Source organism: Macaca fascicularis, chromosome 8 (assembly GCF_037993035.2).
Source record: "Macaca fascicularis isolate 582-1 chromosome 8, T2T-MFA8v1.1".
NCBI classification, from domain to species: Eukaryota; Metazoa; Chordata; class Mammalia; order Primates; family Cercopithecidae; genus Macaca; species Macaca fascicularis.
In genome coordinates this window covers 14536073-14557938 of record NC_088382.1, presented here as the reverse complement: position 1 = coordinate 14557938, position 21866 = coordinate 14536073, and the positions used below count along the sequence as shown (strand labels likewise).

General features: G+C 52.9%; 1 protein-coding gene across 1 annotated transcript in view; it reads left to right on the top strand.

The window, feature by feature from the left end:
* Positions 1-20401, top strand: part of LOC135964649 (SH3 domain and tetratricopeptide repeat-containing protein 1-like) — a 61236-nt gene extending 40835 nt beyond the window's left edge. Inside the window, exons 3-8 of the mRNA XM_065518849.2 lie at positions 10399-10579; positions 11755-11905; positions 15092-15214; positions 15922-16078; positions 17040-17236; positions 20017-20401. Of these exons, the coding sequence (XP_065374921.2) occupies positions 10399-10579; positions 11755-11905; positions 15092-15214; positions 15922-16078; positions 17040-17143 (716 nt within the window). The 3' untranslated portion in view covers positions 17144-17236; positions 20017-20401. The remainder of the gene's footprint in view (positions 1-10398; positions 10580-11754; positions 11906-15091; positions 15215-15921; positions 16079-17039; positions 17237-20016) is intronic.
* The last annotated feature ends 1465 nt before the right edge of the window (positions 20402-21866 follow it).

The following is a 21866-nucleotide window of genomic DNA, read 5'->3' as shown; positions in this document are numbered from 1 at the left end:
TTATTTTTACTTTTTTTGAGACAGAGTCTTGCTCTGTCACCCAGGCTGGAGTGCAGTGGCGCGACCTCGGCTCGCTCCAACCTCTGCCTCCCAGGTTCAAGTGATTCTTGTGCCTCAGCTTCCTGAGTAACTGGGATTACAGGTGTGTGCCACCACGTCCAGCTAATCTTTATGTTTTTAGTAGAGACAGAGTTTCGCCGTATTGGTCAGGCTGATCTTGAACTCCTGAACTCAGGTGATCCACCTGCCTCAGTCTCCCAAACAGCTGAGATTAGAGGTGTGAGCCACCGCCCCCGGCCGCTGTTTCCGTTTTGTAACGCTAGCGTCACCCCAGTGTAGGGTGGTTGGGGTATTGTTCTTCCTGCTTCCTAGTGTATTTCCTCTACAGCATTGATCACTCTTGAACATGCTTTTTGGTTGTCTGTCTCTACCTACAAAACTATATGTTCCCTGGTATATCACCAGTGCCTGGCACGTAGATAGTCAGTCAATATTTGTTGAATGAATGAATGAATGAATGAGCTGAAAGAACCTTCTTCTTCTTTCTTCTGTCACTTCACACCAAATGCTTTTGGAAAATGCTATGTGAACGGGGATCGTAAGCAGCAGAGGTTACACACATTGCTTTGGGATAGCCCATCATCCTCTGATACTTGTCTGGAAGGATGTGGAGTACTTGAGTAGAAATGATACAAGACAACTTCTTCAGGAAATCAGCCAAGTGTCACAGCTTTTCACATAGGCGTGTGATGTTTGCGTATGTGTGTATGAAGAGCTGTCGTGGCCTAGAATCACGGGCCTTTAGATCCCTTGTACAGATAGAAAAGTAAAGGCCGAGGCCCAGGAGTGCTGCAGGCCACTGAGGTAGAGTCCCTGTCTGCCCTTCTCAGTGCCCGGTCACTTCTCACTGCACTCCCCTCTTTATTGCTAAAACCACTTTCCCTGACTCTGAATGTGTAACCACGAGGGAGAAAATGTACCCCAGGCTCACAGTTTGTGGAGAAAAAGCCCAGCAGCTGAAAATCATGTTCACAAAATTTGTACCTAGAAAAAGTGGCCATTTCTATAGTGTCTTTAAATTTCCTTGTTTCTCATACATTTTATAAACAAGACAGTAGATGGAGATTTGGGAACAGCAACTTTAGAACAAGGGGGAAAAAATCAAACCTAGAGCCTTCCAGTTTCAGTTTTCTTCTCAGTTTAGGGCTGAGGCACTTTAGCTTCCTGTCTAAGGGACCACTCAAATCTGATTAGAAGCCATTGTGGGCTGGTAATTATCCGTAATTTTAGGAAGACAGATGCAGCACCAACTCTGTTCTCTAATACCAGGCTTATTAATTTTATATTTGTATGGCAGGAGAAGCAGATGGGGAGGTGAGATAAGCGTTCAGATGCTTGGTCATTGATAGCTTTTTACTTCCACGTATTACATGGGGATTTGGGACCCGGGAGGCCTGCTGAGAACTGATGACTATCTGTCCCTTAACCAGCTGGGTTCTTTTTCATCCTGAGCTCAGGAAGATTGCTCCTACTGCAGCCAGGGAAGACAGGTGGTTGGCTGGTTAGAAATCAGGGCAGGTTATTTTCTCTACCTGCAGTTCCCTGTTGCAAAGCAGAGCTATCAAAAAGTTGTCTTCTCTATTGTATTTCAAATCTGGGTGTTTAAAAAATTGTGTAAGCAAATTCAGCATTTCTTTAATGGTAGTTATGTGTGTTCTTGATGCGAATGAGAGGTGCATTCCCTTGTAAAATCCCTGGCACTTTGTAGGAGGACGTGAGCCTTAGAACTGAAGTTGGTTTTCTAGATGATCATGTAGACATGATGCTGAGCACCAGACAAAGATGTTGATTGAAGCGATTTAAAAAAACTTTCTGAGTTCAGATTTTACACCAATATTTAGAAAATCAGCAAAGGAACTTGGAGGAATGTTCTCAGGCATCCAGTTCAGCCCCCTACCCACATTGTCATAAAATCCGAGTGTGTGTACAGGGAGGTGCATTCCTTTCTGTTCTCATCACAGAGCCTTCCCTGGCTCTGCACCTGCCTGTCATGTGCGTCCGTGTGAAGAGACCACCAAACAGGCTTTGTGTGAGCAATAAAGCATTTTAATCACCTGGGTGCAGGCGGGCTGAGTGCTAAAAGAGAGTCAGTGAAGGGAGATAAGGGTGGGGCCATTTTATAGGATTTGGGTAGGTAAAGGAAAATTACAGTCAAAGGGGGGTTGTTCTCTGGTTGGCAGGAGTGGGGGTCACAAGGTGCTCAGTGTGGGAGCTTTTTGAGCCAGGATGAGCCAGGAAAAGGAATTTCACAAGATAATGTCATCACTTAAGGCAAGAACCGGCCATTTTCACTTCTTTTGTGGTGGAATGTCATCAGTTAAGGTGGGACAGGGCATTTGCACTTCTTGTGTGATTCTTCAGTTACTTCAGGCCATCTGGGCATATACGTGCAAGTCACAGGGGATGCGATGGCTTGGCTTGGGCTCAGAAGCCTGACATTGCCCTCTTCCCTACCTTCCCTAGCTTTTCCCTCCTGTGCGGTTCTCTCACAAAGTGAATGGCCTCAGCCACAGCTTCTCTGCAGCTGCATCAGACTGTGGCGACAGGAGTGGTGGCTGCTGCAGGGCCTGCTCTCCCCACGGAGCTCAGTCTTGCTTGCCGCTACAACCTGGTCACCATTTTGCCCCGAAAGTATGTAATTCTACAGAATGAGAGCCCACATGCTGGGGATGGAGGCGTCTTTATCACGGTGCTCTGCATATTTCAATCTTGGGTGGAAAGTGTGGAAAAGTATGTGATACCTGTGGTTGGATGTCAGAAGGACGTTGTGAACTTGATGTGGACTGAGGATATTAAGGTGCAACAGGTACCCCGGCTTCATTAAATGAGACTTCCCTATCTCCTTGCCAGGCACGCGCAGGTGTATGGCCACGTCTTATGTGTTATTCTTATCTAGAGTGCGCCTTGTCGTCATGCTTAAAATTACATGATGATATTCTGCCTCATAGAGTAGGTCCCAAACAGCATTCAACACAGAAATGTACTCTTGCTATTACACATAGAAAGTGCTTTCATATACCAAGTGGGAGAGCAGTCCTAAAATCTGGGCTGGAATCGCAGAAGGAAGGCATTGGAAAGCAACAGATTCCCTAGTCCAAAGCTGATTTTTGATGAACCTAGAAACAGGACCAAGAGAAGTGAATTTGCCTAAGGCCCTGACAGTGTCTCACGGTAGCATCTGAACCTAGCAGTTTCTTGACCTATTTCTTTAAATGATTAGTCATGCTTCCTCTGATTCCTATATAAACATTCATTTATATAATGTTCATTCTTCATTCATTCTTTTATATTCATTTATATAATGTTCCTCATTCATTCTTTTGTTTCAGTGAATTATTGCAGTGCTACCACGAAACAGTATTTGAGTCAAAATGTGGCAGTGTTGATCCCTTCCCAAGGATTTTAGTTGCACAGTTTTTCAAAGTTGTGCTTACAGTTTCTTGTTGGTTGCAAGGTGTCCTTTCAGAAGCCAATTGTGTGGTGTATTTACGTTGATTGTTGGAGGTAGTTGGGTTAGAACCTACTTCGAGTGGCTGGCATGGGCCTGGGGGACAGTGACAGCTGCCTGCTTCATGGGCAGAGATGAAGTAATTGCTTCCTGGGAAGTACCATCCTCCTGGCCACACTCTCCAGCCCATTTCGTTTGTGTTGGTTTCCTTGGCATCTGCACGTTTCTGGCTTCATGTGAGTCTCATTGATTTTAGCGTATGACTTCAGGCTGTGGGGAAGAATGGCCATTTTAGCACAGAGATGCACACAAAGGAACAACTGGCTAAATGTGAGTGAAGACATTTTTGGGGGGATTTCATTTCTTTTATTTTGTAACAGGCAGTCTGGGAAGCAGTCTGGACACGTGGCCTGCGCTGTCACAGTTCCTCCTTGCAGGATCGCAGATGTTTGGAGATTGTAGTGATAACTGTTATCATTGAGAATGTCATTCTCGCAGGCTCTAATAAGTCAGGATGTATTCAGTGTTAATTTGTTAAAGACAACTGTATTTCTAGCCAAATCCATGTTAGACGTTTCTCCTGGCAGTGTTGCGGGGGGGGGGGGGGGGGTATTCCCGTGACTTAGTCTTAGGGAAGCACACGCCTTTGAATACTGCTGAAGCTGTGAGTACCCAAAGCGCACCGGAGTACTTTTGCCATATGGGGTGTTAGTCACTGATACACGTCTCAGTCAGACCTGATGGATTCTTGACCCCTTCCTTTTTTAATTTTTTAATTTTTAATTTTAATTTTTGTTTTTTAAGAGCACAACCCCTCAGGTGGCCACCATGAATCTCTGGTGTTTTCAGTTGGCTGCAGCCTATTTGCCATCTCTGGTTCAAACATATTCGAAGCCTGATGATGCTTCCCTCTGTTGTTCTTCTGCTGTGTGACCCCCGCGCCCACAGGGTTCAAGACTGTCAGAGCTGGGGGCCACCTTCACAACTACCAGGGTTTCCGGAACCTCCTTCATCTAGCCCTGGGGATGGAAGAGATGTCATCAGAGGTGAAGGCTTATTAGGTTTACATGCCATTGATAACGAATGAGGAGGTTTTCTTTTATATAAGGGGAGCTTCTTAGAACGTGCTTTACTAGGGTAAAGAAGCTTTTGAGGTTTGCTTTCTGTGGAAAGATATTTTGTGATCCTGCCCTTGCTTTCAACAAAAATATAATTTCCATACCAGTGCATGTTGTATTACTGAGCACTGGCTGACAAATGGTTCTTAACTCGTCATTCACTCAGCCACTGTTTCTTGAATGGCATATGTGTGCCAGCTGTAGTAGGAACTCGCTAGGCTCTAGGACTAACCCTTATGAAATGGGGTCCTAGGGGAAGCAAATGCATATACGTATAAATGTTTGAGGGGATATCAGAGGGGGTGCCTATAGGTGCAAAACTTCATTCATTCATTGCCCCATCTAGGAGGTTTTGTGTCTTAGCAGCATGTTCCATAGCAACACATCCCTCGATCAAAATATTCATCATATTATTTTGAAATTCTCTGCTTAGGTATGCGTTTTTCCGACTAAGTTTAAAACTGGTTAAGGACAGGCTATGGGGTATGTATTATATATATTTACACACACACATATATTTATATATATACACATTACCATTGTAAATTTACAATATATATTTATATATATATACACACATATATATTTCTCCCTCTTTGTATATACACACACACCACACACATATATGTACACACACACATATATATGAAATTCTACTGCCAAGTACAGAAAGTGAAAACTAGGCAAGGGTTCTTTTAGTGTTCATGAAAAAATAGATGTGTTAGTTGAGAGCGTCCTTCAGTTACCAGGGGAAAGACAGGATGGGTTCACAAAGGGAGACAGTGTTTTGTTTTTGTTTTTTCTTTGTTTAACTCTTGAATTCAAAATAATCCAGACTTACGGAAAAGTTGCAAAAATAGTACAGAGAATTCCCATATACTCTTCCCTCAGATTCCCCAAACATTTCACCCCATTTCTACTTTCTCTTTCTTTCTCTGTGGATATAATTTTTTTTTTTTTTCTGAAATGTTTGAGAGTGGAAGGTAGAATGCAGGGCAGGGTGAAAGGTGGAAGGAGACAGGTAGGTTGGGAGGCTTTTTTTTTTTTTTTTAAACCTTCAGAGATGGAGTTTCGCTCTTGTCCCCCAGGCTGGAGTGCAATGGCACGATCTCGGCTCACTGTAACCTCTGCCTTCTGAGTTCAAGTGATTTTCCTGCTTCAGCCTCCCGAATAGCTGGGATTACAGGCACCCACCACCATGCTTGGCTAATTTTTTGTATTTTTAGTAGAGGGGTTTCACCATGTTGGCCAGGCTGGTCTTGAACTCCTGACCTCTGATGATCCACCCACCTTGGCCTACCAAAGTACTGGGATTACAAGCATAAGCCACTGTGCCTGGTGATTGGGAGGCTTTTGCAGTAACCCAGAGAGCTATGATGAGGGCTGGACCTGGTTGGAAATGATGAGAAAGGTGAGAAGTGGTTAGGTCTGGCATAGAGTTTGAAAGGAGAGTTTAAATGGGTTAGATGACAAGAGAGAGACATGGCTCTGAAGGCATAGTAGCCCTTGCCCTGCTGGGCCGGACGAGACAGGCAGCCTAGGGCTACTACCACACCCTGCGGGCAGCTCAGGACCTGGGCCAGCGGAGGAACCAGGCAGTGGTGCTGGCCAACTTCGGGACCCTGTGCCTGCACGCGGGTGCCAGCAGCATGGCCCAGCACTACCTCCTGGAGGCCGTGCGGCTGTTATCGAGGCTGCCCTGCAGGGAGTGTGGCCGGGACTTCACCTATGTGCTCCTGTGGCTGGGCCACCTCTGCACCCGTCAGGGCCCGGAAAAGCAGGGCAAGGGCTACTATGAGTGGGCCCTTCTGGTCGCTGTGGAGATGGGCCATGTGGAGAGTGAGTGCCCCGGTTCCTCCTGTATGCCTTCCGGGGCCACTCGGGTCAGGGCACACCTGGGGTTTGTGATTCAGAAACAAGTGGTGGTTTTTCCACCATTGAAAGTGCTGAGTCATGGCCAGCAGCAGATGTTGGCAAGCGCCCTGGAGACAGGCGGTTCCCACACAGGGCCAGGCCCTCTGCCCTACTGGGGCAGCCAGCTCTTCCCAGTTTGCCCAGGGACCATGCTGCCTTGAGCACGGAAAGTCCTGCGTGCTGGGAATCCCTAGCCATAACCCTGGGATCAAGGCAGGCTCTGCTGAGCTGGGACTTGGGGCCCCTCCATGAGCCAGGCTGTGAACGCCGGTTCTTGTGCCTGTGTTATCTGCTTGGTATGTTGGCAGCCTGCGCACCTGTCATCCCACTTCACAGAGGACACGGGGCGGGTGATTGCCTAAAGCCGCAGAGCAGTTCATGCAAAAGCAGCTTGTTGTGCACTGTGTGTGTCAGGCCCCACCCACAAATGGGGCTTGTGGGGTCCTCGGGTGGCAGGGACTGAGCGTGGGAATGTGAGCTTTAGGCCAGAGAAGCCACAAAAGGGTGAGTGGCGTGATGGCGGGCCAGCACTTGGCCCCGGGTTAGGGAAGCCTCTTTAGTCTGGGACCAGAGGGTTGAGAGGATTTAGTCAAGTAATAGGTGGTGGGGGAGGGCCTGGTGGTGTAGCCTGTGTGAAGGACCAGGGATAAGCTAGTGGGGGTGAGTGGTGGTGAGTGAGTGGGGGTAAGTGAGCGGGGGTGAGTGAGTGGGGGTGAGTGAGCGGAGGTGTGATGGGGGTGAGTGAGTGGGAGTGTGAGCGGGGATGAGTGCGGTGTGAGCAGGGGTGAGCGAGTGGGGGTGAATGAGCGGGGATGAAGGGGGTGTGAGCGGGGAAGAGAGAGTGGGGGTGATTGGGGTGAGTGAGTGGGGGTGATTGAGTGGGAGTGATTGAGTGGGGGTGAGTGAACGGGAGAGTGAGCGGGGATGAGTGAAAGGGTGAGTGAGCAGAGGTGTGATGGGGGTGAGTGAGCAGGAGTGTGAGCGGGGATGAGTGGGTTGTGGTGGTGTGAGTGGGGGTGAGCAGGAGTGTGAGTGGAGATGAGTGAGTGGGGGTGAGTGATTGGAGGTGTGATGGGGGTGAGTGAGTGGGAGTGTGAGCGGGGATGACTGAGTAGGGGTGAGTGAGCGGAGGTGTGATTGGGGTGAGTGAGCGGAAGTGTGAGCGGGGATAAGTGGGGTGTGAGCGGGGGTGAGTGAGCAGGGCTTATGCAGGGAGGTGCAGAGTTAGGAGTGGGTGGATTGGGTGCTGGATGGTGAGAAGCTCTTCTGGAGAGCTAAGCAGGGCCTGGGGCCTCAGGCTGTGGCTTGGCCTTTTCCCCAAGAGCACTGGGGAGCCATGGAGTGCTATCGAACAGTCACTGCAGACTGAGCAGTGAATGGATAGTAGGTGGGCAGGGCTGTCTGAAATCTAGGCCGCAGAGGATAGATGAGGAAGTTGAGTCCAGGGAAATGGCCGAGACAAGGGATACTGTTGTGGGTCCCCTCTGCCTTGCAGCGCTTTGTCATGGCATAGTGAGACCACTCAGAGGTGCCTCCTGTGGCCTGGACCAGAGCCCCAGGGGCTGTGGCCAAATCTGCCCATTTCCCAGCACAGGCCTGGCACCCACTCCTGGCCCTAGGAGGGATGAGATTTTGGGAAGGACCGTGTGAAGGGGCCCCGGTCCCACACATCTGCCCAAGGAGGGGTGGGGGGTTCAGACCCAGGCTTCTTCCCCAGGGGCATTCCCTGACTGGAAGGAGACCCTCCAGGAATCCAGCGCCCCAACCCCCACTGCAGCCTCCCGTGGCTCCTGGCACAATAGCCTGTGGCACCTCCTCCTGTGAGGCCCTCCCCAGGGTGCTGGGGGATTCAGACTTGGAAATGCAGGCCAGGGAACGGGGATCATGCTTTCCTATCTCCCCACCCTGCGCTGAACGGTCGAGGAGACCGAGGGCGGGGCTGCTACCCCACATGCTTACTTGGGGTCATTTTTGAGTCACTTTTGGTAGTTTGTGTCTTTCTAGGAGCTTGGCTGTTGTGTCTAGATGGTCTGATTTGTTGGTCTACAGTTGTTCGTAGTGTTTTCATGGAATCCTTTTATTTCTGTCAGGTCGGCAATAATGTTTCCTCTTTCATTTCTGATTTTAGAAACTTGGGTTTTTAATTTTTTATTTATTTCTTTTTATTAGAGATGGGGTCTCATCATGTTCCCCCAGGCTGGTCTTGAATGCTGGCCTCAGCGATCCTTCCACCTCGGCCTCACAAAGCGCTGGGATGACAGGCGTGAGCCATGGGGCTCAGTCTCTGATTTTAGTCATTTGTGTCCATCTTTCTTTTCTTGGTCAGTCTGGTGAAAGATTTGTCAATTTTGTTATTATTTTCAAAAAACCCACTTTTGGTTCTGTTGATTATCTCTTTTGTTTTTCCATTCTCTGTATTTTTACTTCCCATTTCCACTCTCATGTTTATTATTTTCTTCCTTTTATTTGCTTTGGGTTTAGTTCATTATTTTTCTAGTTTCTCAAGGTGGAAGGTTAGGTTTTTGATTTGAGATTTTTCTTCTTTCTTTGAATGTAGACATTTACAGTTATAAATTTCCCTTTCAGCACTGCCTTAGCTGCATCTTGGAATTTTTGATACACTGTGCTATTTTTTTTTTTTTTTAAGACAGAGTTTTGCTCTATTGCCCAGGGTATGGTGAAGTGGTGCAATCTTGGCTCACTGCAACTTCTACCCAGGTTCAAGCCATTCTCATGCCTCAGCCTCCCGAGTAGCTGGGATTACAGTCATGCACCACCCCACCCGGCTAATTTTTATATTTTATTTTTTTATAGAGATGGGATTTCACCATGTTTCCCAGGCTGATCTCAAACTCCTGGACTCAAGCGATCCTCCCACCTCGGCCTCCCACAGTGCTGGGATGACAGGCGTGACCCACCGCGCTGGCCCGGGCTGTGCATTTGTTTGCATTCTTCTCAAATTAGTTTTCAGTTTCCCTGATGGTCTCTTTGACTCACTGGTTGTTTAGGAGTGTGTAATTTCCACATATTTTTGAATTTCCCACATTTCCTTCACTGTTGATTTCCAGTTTTGTGCCAGTACAGCTGAAGAACACCTCTGCTTCGGTCTCAGTCCTTCTCCATTCACTGCGGCTCATTTTGTGGCCTGGCACATGGTCTGTCATGGGAAATGTCCCCTGGGTGCTCGAGAGGACTGTGTATTCAGCTGTTGTTGGGTGGCGTGTGTAACAGATGTCCATTCAGCGTACCTGGTTTCCTGTGTTAATCTCCGGAATGTTTCTGGCACTAGAAAATCAGAAACTTTCCATCGTTCCCAGCGCCCTGGCTTTGGGAGAGGCCAGTGAGCCTGTGGCTTGGGAGCCTGGTTGCATGAAAGAAGCATGTGTGGGAACGCCAGGGCCTGGCTTTGAACCCCATTCCGCCAACATGATGCCGTGTGTGGCAGACATGACGCTTGGCTTTGCTCTCTCAGGGTTCCATGTGCGACAGGGTCTACTTGTGCCCCTGGCCTCATCAGCTTAGGCTGAAGGCGGCCCTGGTCCTGGCCAGAGGGGCTTTGTGAAGCAGAAATAGATGGCCTGGTGCAGGGGCCGAGCCTGGCCAGGACCTCGGCCCTGGGAGTTGTAAAGAAGGCCGGACTCTACCGTGAGCCTCTGCACCAAGGTGTGCCCATGTGACTGTGTGCTCGGCGTCTGCCCTGGCACGGGTGCATGGCCTGTCTGCGCTCAGTCTCCCCGCCTATGGGGCCCAGACTCATAGAGGTGTGAAAGAGGCAAGCACAGCGCAGGGGCCTCCGAGCCCAGCCAGCCTGGCTTTGATGCTGGGAGACTAACGTCTTCCATTTTGTCTTCTGCCCAGGCCAGTTGCGGGCCGTTCACCAGCTGTGCTACTTCTATAGCAGCGTCATGCCCAGCGAGGCCCAGTGTGTCATCTACCATGAGCTCCAGCTCTCCCTGGCCCGCAAGGTGGCCGGCAAGGTGCTGGAGGGGCAGCTCCTGGAGACCATCAGTCAACTCTACCTGTCCCTGGGCAACAAGTGGTAAGGGCTGGCTTTGCAGTGGTGGAGGTGGGAGCGGGCAGGGCCGGTAGGGGTGCACAGGGAAGCTGGCCCAGGACCCCAGCAGCCCCTCTCCTTTTGATCATTCGGTTCCTTGGCATCAGATGTTTTGAGCTGGTGGGCCTGGGGTCGTCCCAGGGCTGCTGCTGGCCCGTGAGTCCCAGCTTGAGCGTCCCTTGTTGGGTCAAAGGTCATCTCAACCCCAGCAGAGGCAGTACGTGCACTCTGGGCTGTTCTTCCTACTATGGTGGCTTTTGTCCTCTGACCTCTGCCTGCCCGAATCTTCACTCCTGGCCTTCATCTGTCCCGTTAAATGTGACCACACCAGCCACCTGTGGCTTCGCTCCCACAGAAGACAGAGCCAGTTGTGTCACCTGCTTCCCTGGGACAGGGTTTCAAGGTCTCACGTCCCATATGTGGCCTACTCGGCTTCCCCCAAGCATCCTGACCTGGTGGGGTAACCATGGCCCTGGCCACCCCACCCACAGGGCCCAGTGACATTGCTGCAGTCACACCCCCTCGAGTGTCAGACTTACTGAGAGAGCAGGGAAGGAGCCAGATTCCATGGGGACCCGGGAGACTGCCTCCAGTCTTGGTCTCAGGTTCACAGAAGGAAAATGGGCCAGTGTGCTAGAGCCATGCTTCTCAAAGTGTAGTCCCTGGACCAGTAGAACAGCATCCATGTCACCTAGGAGCTTGTGGCAAGTGGGAGTTCTATGGCCTGCCCCAGGCCTGTGGAGCCGGAAGCTCTGTGGGCAGGGCCAGCAAGTTATAAGGACTGGCCTCCAGGTGACTGTGATGCCTGCACACCTTGAGAACCATCGGCCCAGATAGCCCCTGAACACTAACGGTTCCTGGTGCGTCTGGAGAAGACACAGGCCATGTCTGGGAGGCAGGGGAGATGGACTAGCACACTCCTCCTGCCACAGGGTAGCATGATGCTCGATTCCCTCTGAAGGATGTCCTTCATCTTTTCCATGCCGTGTGTGTTCACCCTGGCCCTCCCAGCAGCCTGGGAAGAGCAGAACACTGCACACACAAGAGGGCCGTTCCCAGTCCTCACATTCCAGATTCATCTGTCACCAGACCCACGGGAGGAGGCAGACTGGTTCCAGGAGGATGAGAGCCCTTGTTCTGATACCTGTGTCTGATTCCAGGGCCTGCAGATCCACTCTGGACTACACCAAGGGAAGTCTGGGGATTTTCATTGACCTTCAGAAGGAAGAGAAGGAGGCGCATGCCTGGCTGCAAGCAGGGAAGATCTATTACATCCTGCGGCAGAGCGATCTGGTGGACCTGTACATCCAGGTGAGTGGCAAGGGATGCAGGAGGACCCCTGTGCTCTTCACTCTCCATCCCCCCATCCATTCATCCTTCCATCATCTATTTACCTGCTCATCCTTCCATCCATCCATCCATCATCCATCCATCCATCCATCCATCCTTCCATCCTTACATCATCCATCCATTCACCTGTTCGTCTTTCCAAGCATCCATCCATCTATCCATCCATCATCCATCCCTCCATTCATCCATCCATCTATCATCCATCCATCCTTTTATCATCCATCCATTCACCTGTCCATCCACCCATTCACCTATTCGTCCATCCATTCACCTGTTCGTCCATCCATCCATCCTTCCATCTATCTTTCCATCATCCATCCAACTGTTCATCCTTCTATCCATCCATCCATCCATCCATCATTCTTCTGTTCACCTCTTCATCCATCCATTCACCTGTTCTTCCATCCTTCCATCCATCTTTCCATCCATCTTTCCATTATCCATCCAACCATCTTCCATCCATCCATGATCCGTCCATTCACCTATCCATCCATCCCTCCATCCATTCTTCCATCCTTCCATCATCCATTCACCTGTTCATTCTTCCATCCATCCATTCATCCATCATCCATCCATCCATCTATCATCCATCCATCCTTCCATCATTCATCCACTCGCCTGCTCATCCTTCCATCCATCCATCCATCCTTCCTTCCTTCTAGCATCCATCCATTCACCTGTTCATCCTTCCATTCACCTTTTCATCCTTCCATTCACCTGTTCATCCTTCCATTCATCCATCCATCCATCCATCCATCCATCTATCCATCCATCCATCATTCATTCATCCATTCTTTTATCATCCCTTCATTCAGCCACCATCCATCCACCTGTTCGTCCATTCATCCATCCATCCTTCCATCATCCATCATTCATCCATCCATCCATTTATCCATTCATTGATATATCCATCCATCCATCTATCATCCATCTATCCTTCTATCATCCATCCACTCACCTCCTGTTCATCCTTCCATCCATCCATTTAACCATTCATTCATCCTTCCATCCTTCCATCATCCATCCATCTTTCCGTCATCCATCCTTCCATCATCCATCCACTCATCTGTTCATCCTTCCATCCATCCATCCATCATCCATCCATCCATCCATTTATCCATTCATCCATCCATCATCCATCCAGCCATCATCCATCCATCTGTCCATTCATCCATCCATCCTTTTATCATCCATCCTTTTATCATCCATCCATTTATCATCCATCCATTCATCATCCATCCATTCACCCGTCTATCCATCCATTCACCTGTTGATCCATCCATCCGTCCATTCATCCTTCCATCAACCATCCATTCACCTGTTCATCCTTCCATCCTTCCATCCATCGACCTGTTCATCTTTTCATCCATCCACCTGTTCATCCTTCCATCCGTCCAACTGTTCATCCTTCCATCCATCCACCTGTTCATCCTTCCATCCATCCACCATTCATCCATCCGTCATTCATCCATCCATCACACTCAACTCCTGTTCATCCTTCCATCCATCCATCATTCATCCATCTATCCATTTATCCATTCATCCATCCATCCTTCCATCATCCATCCATTCATCTGTTCATCCTTCCATCCATCCATCATCCATCCATCCATCCATCCATCCATCCATCATCCATCCATCCATCATCCTTCTATCTGTCCATTCATCCATCTGTCCATCTATCTGTCCATTCATCCATCCATCATTCTTCCATCCTTTTATCCATCCATTCACCCGTGTATCCATCCATTCACCTGTTCATCCATCCATCGGTCCATTCATCCTTCCATCATCCATCCATTCACCTGTGTATCCTTCCATCCATCCATCATCCATCCACATATCCATTTATCCATTCATCCATCCATCCATCATCCAACCATGCTTCCATTATCCATCCATGCTTCCATCATCCATCCATCCACCTGTTCGTCCTTCCATCCATCCATCATCCATCCACCCATTCATTCATCCATCCATCCATCATACATCCATCCACCCACTAATCTACCCATTAATCCATCCCTCCATTTATCTATCTGTCCATTGGTTTATCCATACATTCGTCTATCCACCATCTAGCCATCAATATGCACATACATCATCTACCCTCCACCCATCCATGCATTATCTACCCACCCATACATACATGCAGACATACACACATCATTCCACCCACCCACCCATCCATCCATCCATCCATCCACCCACCCGTCCGTCCATCCATCCATTCATCTGTCCGTCCGTCCGTCCGTCCGTCCATCCATCCATCCATCCATCCATCCATCCATCCATCCATCCCAGCATTAATCTATCCACACACCCATCCATCCATCCATCCATCCATGTGTCTACATCTCCTCATCCATTCATTCATCCATCCATCCACTCATTCCTAAGCCACTGCTGAGCACCTGTTGTGTGCCTTTTCCCTCCCTCCAACTGGTTCCTGCACATCCTCCCCCAGTGGCCAGCATCTTCTCCCTGAGGGCAGAGGCGCGGCCCCTCACAGTGCCCAGCACCTGCTGGTATACAGCACATGCTCAAATAATGTGACCACTCAGTTAACACACAGAAGAACTTGCTCCAAGCGACACGTGGCACATCTCCTTACAAAATGAATCTATCATAGTGGCTGTTTTCAGAGGCTTTCCCAAACACAGTGTGATCTGGAACAAATTGTGAAGCCCACGAGCCTGGTGAAGCTTTCGTGATTGAGCACCTGCTATATACCTCCATGAGATGAGGAGAGGGATCAAGAGCTCATGGCCAAGATGGGACCAGGCCCACCCACAAACACTATTGGTGTGGCAGGGATGTGGCAACACAGAAAGGAGCCAGGGGATGGGCTCCCAGCAGTCTGGGGGCCACGGAGACTGGTTTGAGTGCAGGGGAAGTGGGCTAGGGCTAGCCCTGGTGGTAGGATTCACAGGTGTCGGGCTCCTGGGCTGCAGCTGCTCAGTCACCTCCTGGCACTCAGGTGCATCAGTTCATTGTCCTCATGCCAGTGGTGGGGGCATCCCTAATGCACAGAGCCTGAAAAACGCTCAGGTGTACCTGTAGTGTGTGAGAGGAAGGAGGCTGGCAAAGGTGGGCGTGGCCACCTCGCCAGGTGTGGGTCTTGAGGGAACTTCTGTCTCCTTTCAGGTGGCACAGAATGTGGTCCTGTACACAGGCGACCCCAGCCTGAGGCTGGAGCTGTTTGAGGCAGCTGGAGACATCTTCTTCAATGGGGCCTGGGAGCGGGAGAAAGCCGTGTCCTTCTACCGGGTGAGCTGGCCTGTGGGCTGATGTGGGTGGGCCTCAGGGGAGCACCTGGAGGGCTGAGGCACAGGTGTGGCAGGGCAGAGGCCTCCCACCTGGAGGCAGGGCCACCCATGCACCTGCTCAGTTTCCAAGTGGTCTCACCGGGAATGATATTGACCATGCCCCTGCCCGGGACAAACGTTTGGGGCCTGGATGTGACAATGGCTCTACCCTTGTACCTGATGATCTCAAGCAACCATGAGCGGGAAGTCCTGTCCCCATCTTCCAGATGAGGAAACTGAGGCTCAGAGAGGCACAGGGACGTGTCAAAGGACACACAGCATGTCAGTGGGAGGCCCAGGTCTGCTTGCACCCCGAAGTGGGTCAGCTTCTCCCTTCCTCTGAGCTCACGGTGTGGCTCAGCCCTGGGCACAGATAAATGCGGTGTTTTTAGAGCAGAGAGGAGTGCTGGCTCCCCCCAGCCAGACCCCCTGGTGCCCAGGTGGGAAAGGCTGGTCTGAGGCTGCTGGGTGTAGCTGGATGGGCCTCAGGTGACTCTTCAGCCCCCAACTTAGGTGTCTGAACTGTGTGTTATCCCAGAGCACAGAGCTCTGTGGAGGTGCAGGGGTAGCTGGGGTGTGGGAAGCTCCAAGCACATGTTTGAGCTCTGAGGAGGGCGCTGGGCAAGGTGGGTGCTGCGGGAAACCTGACCCCACCTGCCTGTGTGGTAGGACCGGGTCCTGGCCCTGGCAGTGACTACGGGCAACTGCAAGGCGGAGCTGCAGCTACAGCTGTGCAAAAAGCTGGTGGCACTCCTGGCCACACTGGAGAAGCCCCAGGACGGCTTGGAGTTTGCCTACATGGCCCTAGCACTCAGCATCACTCTGGGTAAGTCCCCTGAGCCCCCACCCTGCCAGGACCCACACTTTGCCAGAGCCCAGCCTCCAGGTCTGCAGGGCAGGAGCTGAAACAGCTGCTGGATTTTCCTGGTCTCCTGTCCAGGCAGGCAGATCTGCCCAACTGGCTTCCCTGTCTGGCTGTGGGGCACGGCCCGAGGTCTCTCAGGCAGTGTAGAGCTCCCTGCCTGACTGAGCTCTGCTTCCTCTGCCTGTTCCCGCTGCTGACCACAAGGGCCGCCCAGTGTGCCCTCTGCCTTCCAGACATGCCAGGCATCTCGTTGGTCCCTGTATGTGCCAGGCTGAGTGACACATTCCCTTTATCTTGTGCCCTTCCCAACCTCATCAACCACATGGCTCTCTGGCTGATAAAATCCCAGTTCCCCTTCCAGCAGTCTGCCCCTTAAGGCCGGGCATCCCCTGGTGCTGTGCCAGGGTCATCTGTCCCCCTCCAGAGACAGGGAACCCTAGGCAGGCCGCATGCCCCAGCACCTTGTGCCCCGTGGCCCAGTACACAGTAGGTGTGCAGCTGACTCCCCAAAGTAGGGGGCTCTGATTGTGACACACGCAGGAGGAGTCGGATGTCACGTCTGTGGGTTGCCTGGAGCCGGGGTGCCCGGGAGCACCTGGACTGCATGGCTTTTGGGCTCCCCTGGTTAAAACCAGTGAGCAAAGGCAGGTGGCTATGTGTAGGCACAGAGCTGGGCCATCCAAGTCCGACTTTGCCAAAGCCTCACAGTAGACAGGGGCAGGCCTTATTAGTTCTGCTTTGCAGATGGGAAAGTGAGTCTGGGAACCTGGAAGGGACTGGCCAGAGCTGCCCAGGCGACCGCAGGTGCCTGCAGGCAAGCCAGGTGCTGCCCGGGGTCTTCATACCTGCTGCTGAGGGGCCTGTGCCCTCCCTGCCCCAGGGAGCCGCGTCCTTACACCTGCCCCTTTGGCCTGCACCCCAGGAGACCGTCTGAACGAGCACGTGGCCTACCACTGGCTGGCCGCCCTGCACCATCAGCTGGGCCAGGGCAAGCTGGCGGAGCACTTCTACCTCAAGGCCCTGTAGCTCTGCAACTCGCCACTGGAGTTCGACGAGGAGACCCTCTACTACGTGAAGGTGTACCTGGTGCTCGGTGACATCATCTTCTACGACCTGAAGGTGGGTGGGGAGGGGCAGGGCTCGGGGTGTTCCCGGCCCCCTTGGAGTGGGATCTCTACCCAGACCCAGAGGCCTGGGTTCCAGCCTTCCTTAGGAATGGCCCAGTGGCCTCCCTGGAGCTCTGCACGTGGCTGGAGGAACCGGCAATGTTGGCAGATACAACCCAGCTCCCAAGCTGGCCAGGCCCCACCCTCAAGAACTCAGTCTCAGCCAGGGAGGCTGACACATGAGTGGGCAATGGTGGCCTCTGGGTAAAGAAGGGGGATTGTAGTCAGGGGGACCCTCCTGGAGGAAGTGACACCAAAACTGAGTCTTGACAGTCAAGTGTCAAGTTGCATTTAACAAAGAAAACAGGGTCGGGAGAAGGACATTTCGGAAGATGGCATCATCCTCACATTGAATCCACGTTGCAAGATCCAACCCAAATCGTGGCGCCTCCTCTAGGAAGCCTGCCCAGGGTGCCAGCCTGCACTGAGCAACTCCTTCCTGGAGTCCCGAGATACCTTGAATCTTCACATCACCCAGGAAGGGTGGGGTGGGACCAGTGTCTAACCATCGGGTTCACAGACAGGGAAACCCTAGCTCAGGGCAGGTACAGTGGGGCAGGGCCTCAACCAGCCAGGCTGAGGCCTTGCTGGGTCGAGTCTGTCTGGAGCGGAGGTGCTGTGCTCCCTCTGCCCCCAGCCCTGCCCGGGTGGAGAGCTGGGAGTGTCAGACTCAGACCTGGGGTGTCTCCACCCCTCTGCCCAGCAGGCACCGCCCCTCCTCAGCATCACACCGGCACCGCATCAGTGCTCCTTATGGGCTGAGGGGCCAGGGCACTCCAGTCCAGGGGCCGAGATCTTGGGGTCCTTAGAACAACATGAGGAGCTGGGGCAGCCCTACGACCTCGCCCCGTATCGTATCCCCCACCGCAGGCCTGGGGCTGCCCGGGAGGCCCCCGCCCAGTGCTGGCGACACCTGGTGGTCAGAAGTGGTCCCTGTGGCCTCCCAAGTCCCAGCCAGACAGGGAGGTGCCAAGTGTCAGACTCAGGGACGCTGCTCACCACTCAGGGGCTCGCCTGGGACCCAGGGGGCGGGCCTCCCAGAAGAGGCCTTTATCTCTCTTGGTCAAGCCTGCCGCCCACTCCGCCTGCCCAGGAGGAAGGAAAGGGCCAAGTAGTACCTGAGAGGCCAAAGTCCACAGTTGGGGTTGAGGGGCAGAGGCCTCCTTCACCTCCTTCCCATGCACAGCCCTCTGGGCGTCATCGTGACTATGCTGTCAGCGCAGGCCAGCTTCCCACAGGGAGGCCCCTTGGAATTCCCCAAGGGCGGCTGTCTTTCCAAGGCTACACCCTCCTCCTTGTAGAGGAGGCTCTGGACCCAGGGCCCAGAGGAGTAGGAGAAAACGCCGGGCTGCATGGGGCCTGGAAGGCTGGCAGAGAGGCAGGGGTAAATGGGCATCTTTGCCGATTGCCTCTAAAATGGGGTCCCCTTTAGTGTACACGTGAGAGGGAGCCCTGGAATAGGGAGGATTAGGTGTGTCCTGGCTCAGCCTGCCACTCACTAGCTGTTGCACTCACTACAGGCACATGGAAATGCACACGGGCACAGGCACATGCACACACAGCACGCGCACACACAGGTGCACACACGCACACACAGACATGCACACAGGCACACACAGGGACACGCACACACAGGCACACAAACACGCACAGGCACACGCACAGGCACACGCAGAGACATATGCATTGGCTGGCTCCTTCCTGTTTAGTTGGGATGCCCCCACCCCTTCAGGAAACCTTTGCCTTCCACCCCCGGCTGAGTCTGGGGCCTCCTGGGCCCCCCACAGGCTCCTGGGCTTCCCTCTGCCATAGCCTGGGCCACCCTGTGTGGTCAGTGTTTACTCCCAGGTCTCTCAGACTGGGAGCAAGTTCGTTAGGCTCAGCCACTCACCCAGCACAGAGTCCAGTGTTCGGCTGGGCCGGGGGCATTGGATGAGCAGTGGCGGTGACTCGGGGCCTTCTCACGCCCCTGCTCCATGTGTGGGGCGGGGCAGTGAGGGAATGGACTGCTGCATCTTGGACTTTGTCCTTGACCCTGGGAGCCATCTTGAGATGGTAAAGAGGGACAGGCCAGGCATGGGTCTTAGAGAGGTTCCTTGGGTGGCCCCATGTGGAGGAGGCGCCTGGGGAGAAGCCGGGTGGAGGGTGGGAGGGTGAAGGAGGAGGTCTGGAAGGCGGCATCCCAACCCAGGGATGGTGAGTTTGGGCCAAAGATGCATTGAAAATGGGACTGGATGTCTGGGGAGTCACACTCCGTCAATATTTCAGGGAACATTGCCAGAGAGGACACCTGTGAGATGGTTTTGTACCTGGCCTGTCCCGTGGAGGGCCTGGAAATGGTCAGCATGGACAGGGGCCAGAGGGGAGCCTGGGTCACTCAACGCTGTGCCCCTGCTGTGGCTCGGAGCCACGGGTCCTGCATGGAACTCTCAGAGCAGGCAGGATCTGCCCTGACCTCAGCCCATGGGGAAAGCAGCCACTGCCTGCGGAGAGGGTGGCACTGGGGCAGGAGGCTTGGGGTGAGTGGGGCGTAGGGGCAGTCAGGAAGGCTTCCAGGGGTGTAAGGGTCGTCCCCACTTCCTGCAGCTGAGACCACAGCAGTGTAACAGGTTTCGGGGCTCATGGGGTGAGCCAGCATTGGCTGGACACGTGGAATGACCTGGAGACAGGAACGGCCTCTGGGAAGACGGGCTCCGAGTCCCCCTTTTGCTGAGCATGACCTGTCCCCTTCAGGACCCGTTTGAGTACTACCAGCTGGCACTGGCAGCCGCCGTGGACCTGGGCAACAAGAAGGCACAGCTGAAGATCTACACGCGGCCCGCCACCATCTCCCAGAACTTCCTCCTGGACCGTGAGAAGTCGCTCCTCTTCTACCAGAAGGCCAGGACCTTCGCCACAGAGCTCAACGTCCGGAGGGTCAACCTGCCTCCTCTGCCACTCTGCGGGTGGGCCCCCTGGTTGGCCCCCAGCCACTCTGGCTGAGGACAGCATCCAAGGGAGTGGGTTTTGTGCAAGAAGGATGGTCTCCTCCCTCTCCTGGTGTCTCCCGTGGCTCATTTTCTGGGAAATGGGGCATGAAAGGAGGGTTCAAATAGCAATAAATTTTTCTTTGCAATAACCTACCGAAGTCCCCAGGGCATCCTTCCCTGTGTGCTTCCTGGGCTGTGTCTAGGGGCCAGCCCCTTCCCTGGTGGCAGCCCTCTGATCTTGGGGAAGAGAAGGACCGTGAGTTCAACAGACCTGGGCCAGGTCACCATGAGCCTCGGTTTCCTCGGTGGCCAGAGGGGAGATGGTGGTGGAACTCTCTGGGCAGCTCCCTGCTTTCCCTGCTCAGAGCTTTTGCCGTAGGTCTCGTGTCGCCCTTGACTTTAACCTTCAGGCCACTGTGCCCGGATGTGGGGTCTGCTAGTGTCCCTGTTCGCCATTGAAGAAATAGAGGCACAGAGAGGTTAGGTGTCTGGCCCACCGTCACACAGCAGCAGGTAGGGGCGGAGACGCAGAGCCCAGTACACTGACCACCACACCACCCTGCCAGCCTGCAGCCAGGAAGGTGTCCCCCATTAGGACCCAAGGTCAGCTCCTGGACCTCTCTTGTGGTGTCGGGAGAGCCACAAGCCAGTGACGGTGGCCCCGGGGATCCCTCACTCAGTGTCCTCTGCTCCCAGACTTGGTTGGGCTGAGCCTGGCCAGTCCCACCTCTGGCCACTGGTCAGCCCTGTGGGAAGTGAGATGCAGGGATCTCTGCCTGTGTAGATGCTGCTGCCCAGTATTGAAAGCCTTATCTGGGCTGCCCCCAAGCCATCCCCACATACCCCTCCCCTTCCGGTCCCCGGCCCTCATCTCAGTCCCTGGAATCCCAGGTTTTCCTTGTTGGAATCTCTTGGCCTTAGGGAACACAGCTCACACGGTCTCTTTGCCAGTTTACAGCAAGAAAACCGAGGTTCAGAGACTGTGGGTGTCGCACGTGATTCTCACATACACTGCACTCTCCCAGGCCCCTCTCTTAAACACTTTAAATGAGGTGACATTCACATCGCATGCAATGAACTATTTCAACGTGAATAATGTGGTGGCATTTGTGCATTCACAGTCCTGTGCAACCACTCACGCCATCTACTTTCAAAATGTTTTCATCTCCCCAGAAGAAACCTGCCATCCTCACTAAGCTGTTACCCCTCCTTGGTATCCCCCAAGCCCCTCGTTTAATGGAAGGGGAAACTGAGGCCCGGAGAGAGACTTGCCAGTGGGCGGAGCTCTGATCATAAGGAATCAGGCAGCCATCTGCTGCTTCAGTCCTGGGTTGGTTTGCCACCCAGCAGAGGTGACAGAGCCAGGAGGTTCTGGGACCCCATGCTTGCAGCCAGAGCCCTGCCCCGAGCCTCCCCACCAGGGGGAAGCAGAGAGCTTTCCAGAACCGGCCGCGGGACTGGCGGGAAGCAGCGGGTCAGAGCTGCTGACAAACCTCACGTGGACCCCAGATCGCTGTCTCTGTGGGTCGGGCTTGGGAATTGGAGAGGAGGCCGCATGATTGGAAACGTGAAGACGGCATGGCCTGGCTGGAGGAGTGGGAAGCGCCGTCACGT